General features: G+C 40.5%; 1 protein-coding gene across 1 annotated transcript in view; it reads left to right on the forward strand.

Annotated features, from left to right (window-relative positions):
* Window positions 1–3,194, forward strand: part of FABP5 (fatty acid binding protein 5) — a 4,076-nt gene extending 882 nt beyond the window's left edge. Inside the window, exons 2-4 of the mRNA XM_077774431.1 lie at window positions 1,802–1,974; window positions 2,345–2,446; window positions 2,943–3,194. Coding sequence (XP_077630557.1) covers window positions 1,802–1,974; window positions 2,345–2,446; window positions 2,943–2,996 — 329 coding nt within the window. The 3' untranslated portion in view covers window positions 2,997–3,194. The remainder of the gene's footprint in view (window positions 1–1,801; window positions 1,975–2,344; window positions 2,447–2,942) is intronic.
* Window positions 3,195–5,438: the final 2,244 nt, after the last annotated feature.

A 5,438-nucleotide genomic window follows, 5' to 3' on the forward strand; every position in this document is an offset into this window, starting at 1 on the left:
TGGGCTGGCTGCCTGTGCCCGGGAAACGGCGAGGCCTGCCGAGCGAGGGGGTGCCCTCCCGCTGCCCTGCCCCCGGCGTGTTGAGGGGGAGGCGGTTGTGCTGGGACACCGCAGCCAGACGCCGCAGAGCCCTCCCTCGCCAGCTTCCCAGCTGCTTGCCACATGGGCGTGGCCCTGCAGAAGCCCTGGACTGCTTGCAGCCTTGCAGGACTGGGACCCCCCGGAGGAACACTCCAGTTCTCCCTCTCACTCAGAACAGTCCTTGATTCTCTATTCTTGTCCTTTTCCAAGCCAGTGCCAACGATCTCTATGTACCTTGACACACTGGGTGGATTAGCAGACAAAAATGACCTTTGTCGCAGGCCACTAGGGAGCCACTAGGGAGTGGGATGGAATATAATAGCGAGGATCTTATCTGGAAAGGGGCTTCCAGCCCTAAGACGACTGCTGGGACCCTCAGGGTGCTGTAGAAGCTGCCCATCTCACAAGCATGACTCCTTTCTGGTGCAAAACTTACTACAAAGACCCTCTATTGAGACCTAGTCCCCCTGGCACTTCAGAAACGCTCCTTCATTAGCCTTTTGTCCAAGACAGTGGCAGCTTCAAGCTGGTCCTGTGGTGACTCTTGAGTGCATTTATGATACTGTGAGTAAAGCTAAAACGCACTATTTTCCTTTTTTGTGCTGTAAGTCTAGATCAAGGTAACTCTGGAGAAAGCCATTTATTTCACTCATATCCAAGATGTGTTTGTGTGTGTTCACTTGCGTGAGGACCACATAAAGAATGCCATTTCTCTGCCCACTGAAAGTGAATGTGTTGATCGGATGGCTTATTTCCAGGGCTCTAGAGTCATGAAGGATGTCAAGGCTCAGTTCCTTAGAGAGCAATCAAGGTGTGGGAAGAGCAGAGCCCTTTGTTTGTCCAAAGTGAGAATAAATAATCACTCACTAATAACACAAGGCACCAGCCCCCACAATGACAAAAGAGAAGGCACCAAGAAGACATTTCAAGCCTAGCTGAGTTTTTTATCATCAAGCCAGTGATTTTCGCTTAGGTTATAGACTCATCTGTGAAACCAGAATTTGGCCTAGATCTAAATTTCCTTGTAAATGGTAACATTAAGGAGAAATACATAGATTATAAATTCGATGTGATATCAGTATAGTAATTGAGTTATACAGCTCTGAAATGTTTACTGTTTTTGAGGGTAAAAATTTCCCAGTTTATTAGCATCAGGATTGTGCAGTTAATTCTTGAAACACTGTTCTATTTGAATAGAGTTGATTTGGATTTTGTGTAGTTATTAATCAGAGATTTATCAAGAGCCTTGTGTGTGTCAGACTGTGTGCTAGAGTCCTATAATACAACATTTGGCAGAATTGAGTAGATCAGTTTTAGAAGTCTGGATTTCTTCCCTGACTTTCTGAAGACCAGCATAGCATGGTGGCCACAGGCTGAGTTTGGCCACTCATAGCCATAGCCAAACTGTCTATTCTTTTGGTTCCCAGCCCCATCACTTCCTAGCTGGATGATCTTGGGTAAGTAACTTCAGTGTCTCACTTTCTCCTCTTATAAAATGGAGAGAGTCCTACCCCGCACACAGTCGTTACAAGGCTTCCTGTTAATTATTACATGTTAAGTGCTGCCAAATGGTAGCACTGGATTTGTGTGTACACTTGCTATTGAGAAGTGAATAAGTGAAAATATGTAGAACATAGTAACTACAGTTGAACGACTGCATTTATTATCTAAACCATAGCCTGGGCCTTCCTGTTATTTAACATGATATAACATTCTACAGGAGTGGGCATGGCTCTGCGAAAAGTGGGTGCAATGGCCAAACCAGATTGCATCATCTCTTCTGATGGCAAGAACCTCACCATAAAAACTGAGAGCACTCTGAAAACAACACAGTTTTCATGTAACCTGGGAGAGAAATTTGAAGAAACTACAGCTGATGGCAGAAAAACTCAGGTCAGTCATAACAAAATCACAGAGGCTTCTAGAATGATAGGTTGTATTAGTAATATTTTTACTTTTTATGGGCAAAACTTACTGAAAAAGTCAAACTGTTTTATAAATTGAGTTTGAGAAGTTAGTGAAAGTACCAGCTTCATAACTTAGTGTATTTTGAAAAAAATAGTTTAAGAAACATGAGAGAGAATGAGTGTCTCTTATGGGAATCTAGAGTGAAAAGCACAAACTATATTATGAAAACAGTCGGTATGGGTTAATGAAGTGGACCCAGAAAGGAAAGATGAAAAAATGTTGATTAAGGAAGTTATGAGTCATGGAAACTCTCTTGTAACATACTTTGGAAGATTAAAAAGTGTTATTTTGGCAGACTGTCTGCACCTTTACAAATGGCGCGTTGGTTCAACATCAGGAATGGGATGGAAAGGAAAGCACAATAACAAGAAAATTGGAAGATGGGAAATTAGTAGTGGTAAGTGCCAAACTTCTAATTACCGTTGATAGTTCACATAACTGTTCCATAGCACTGATCATGAACATGAGAACTTTAGATTTTGCAAATCAGTGCTTTCGTTTGCCGTAAACCATACACGCATCATAAGCAGAATAATGGGTTTGAACTTTTCAAACCCAGGAATTTTAAAATGCATTTTCTGGGGTGCCTGGATGGCTCAGGCATCAGTCGGTCAGGTGTCCGGCTCTTGATTTTGGCTCGGGTCATGATCTCATGGTTTATGAGATGGAACTCCACATGGCTCTGTACTGGGCATGGAGCCTGCTTAAGATTCCCCCTCCCTCTCTCTTTGCCCTTTCCCCACATGCATGCGCACATTTAGTCTCTCAAAAAAGAGCGTTTTGTCCATCTATGAAGTAGATTACAGTTTTATAAGACACTGATCCTAGTATTAAACTACGACCATTGTTCTGGGATGCAAGACTAACCTGATTCTTTAATATCGTTCTTCCAGGAGTGCGTCATGAACAATATCACCTGTACTCGGGTCTATGAAAAAGTAGAGTAAAAATTCCATCATCATTTGGACAGGAATTAGCTGTGAGGATGAACAAGCTCAGTTCAATGAGCAAATCTCCATATGCTTTTCTTTTTTCATCACTGTGTTCAATTATCTTTATCACAAACATTTTACATGCAGCTATTTCAAAGTGTTGATTTAATTAGGATCATCCCTTTGGTTAGTAAATAAATGTGTGCTATGCCAGTGTTGTATGCTTTTTTCAATTTCATATGAAATTAGTGGTGAATTTTGATAAGTATGAATAGAATACATTCTGGAGTAGGCTTGAAGGTAATAAATTGAGATCATATTTTAGTAATTTATGTGTAGAGCAACTTCTGTGGCAGATACACTACTAATCATTTAAGCTTGCCCTACACTATTAGAACTTGTATCAACTCAAAGATCTTAAATTTCTGGCAAAGACTATTCTCATTAAAAATGATTACATAAACTTTATAATTTAAATATTAGAATTAAAGTTAAATTACCATCATTGACCAATGATCATACTTTTAGTGGTATAGTTATAACTATTATTCAGGAATTCTGCACCCCAAAATTCTCTTAATTAACTTTCTGAGGACATACTGTGTGCTAGGCAGTGATCTAGAGGTTGAGGCATATCTGGACACAAGGTCAAATCACTGCCCTCACTGAGGAGAAACACCAACTTTGGAAGAACACAGTATGCTCATTAACAAAAGCGATAGAAGTAATTCAGTTCTAAAATGTTGTCTGTGTTTATATATAAAGAATAACCAGAATTCTAATGACCCCTTGTTCTATTTCTCAACCCCAAATACAAATGTCTGTAGTTCACATTTGGAGGAATAGCTTGTAAACATTGGGCTAAAGCTTTGTATGCATGATCGCCAGGAACTAGTACCATTATCTCTATTCTGTAAATAAGAAATCAGGCTTTGACCAGCTAATCTGTTAAAGGATATAGGAAGTAGTAGGGCTGGATTGGAACCTACATCTTAGAGAGTACACTCCATGTTCTACATCACTGCCTCTGATCAGCTTGTATTAAGATCCAGAGTCTATAAAGTCCCTCAATGTAATAATTGAGGCTTGCAAAACCACCCTCCATGCATTGAAATGTTACCCGGTAAGAATCTTCAGAATTACTGAAAGCTAGCAGTCAGGGAAAGAACTCAGCTCACTGACACTCTAGCCCTAATGCTGTCCAATATGTAGCTGTGAGGGGTATGAGGTGGCTCACTTGGTTAAACAACTGACTCTTGATCTCAGCCTATGATTTTATAGTTGATGAGATTGAGCCCTGTGTTGGGCTCTGTGCTGATGCCTGCTTGGGATTCTCTCTCTCCCTCACTCTGCCTCACACTCTTGATCTCTCTCAAAATAAAAATAAATAAACAAACAAAAAAAAATCTATATGTAGCCATGAGCCAGAGGTGGATGTTGAGGACTCGAAATGTGGCTCATCTCAATTGAGATGTGTTGAAAGTAGAATACACGTCGGATTTCAAAGACATGATACAAAAAAAAGTAAAATTAAAATGTTGAATACTTGTTGAAATAGCATTTTGGATATAGTTAGTTACCTAAACATTTTATATTAAAGAAACTAATTTTACCTGTTTCTTATTTTCTTTACTGTGTCTCGGGAAAAATTTTAAATTACTTGTGCTAGCATTTTTGTGTCTGAGTCTTTTTATTAGATGGTGCTGCTCCAAACTTGCTTTTCTATTTGAATTTCCATCTTGCTTAGTTCAGTTTTCATGCTAGAGTTCCTCTTTCATCCTCTTTCCCCTTCTAATAATAGTATACACTTCTACAACTCTCTCTGAACCAAACCCCGGGCCAAGTGTTTTAAGAGTTCTGTAGTTCTTAGAACCACCCTAGATTATGTTCATTAACTATTGTTTCCTCCCTTGTTTAGGTGAGGAAACTAAGGCTCAGAATCTGGGTAATGGTCCCAAGCCATACAGTGAATATAAGTCAGAGAACGGATGGGAGTACAAGTTTATCTAAGTGTAAAGCCTGTGCTACTAGCCACCCAATTCTAATGCTGCCTCAGTTTATGGACTGTGGAGTATTGCTCGAAGGATAGTAGGCTCATGTACCTTACACGGGTACCGTTGACATTTTGGGTGAGAGACTTTTTCACTGTGCTAGCACATGGCAAACATCCTAAGACTTCACATCCTAGAATCATGGCCGCAGAATGCTCGTGGCTCCCATCAGCCTACCCCACACACCCCATACGTTTCCATATGTCCCGTAAGGGTACCGCACCTAGCTGAGAACCACTGGGTAGAGCAAATGTACTTCCAACTTCATGTCACCTGGTGTCAGTTAAGCCCTTCTTTCTGCTAAGGATCATTTAATGTCTATTGACCCCTTAGCAAAAGATAAAAAGTAGTTCCTTCATTGAATAGTTTTGTGTTTTCCTAACTGGTCCTATGCTGGAATGTATTC

This window comes from Crocuta crocuta, unplaced genomic scaffold (genome assembly GCF_008692635.1).
Source record: "Crocuta crocuta isolate KB4526 unplaced genomic scaffold, BGI_CrCroc_1.0 scaffold81, whole genome shotgun sequence".
NCBI classification, from domain to species: domain Eukaryota; kingdom Metazoa; phylum Chordata; class Mammalia; order Carnivora; family Hyaenidae; genus Crocuta; species Crocuta crocuta.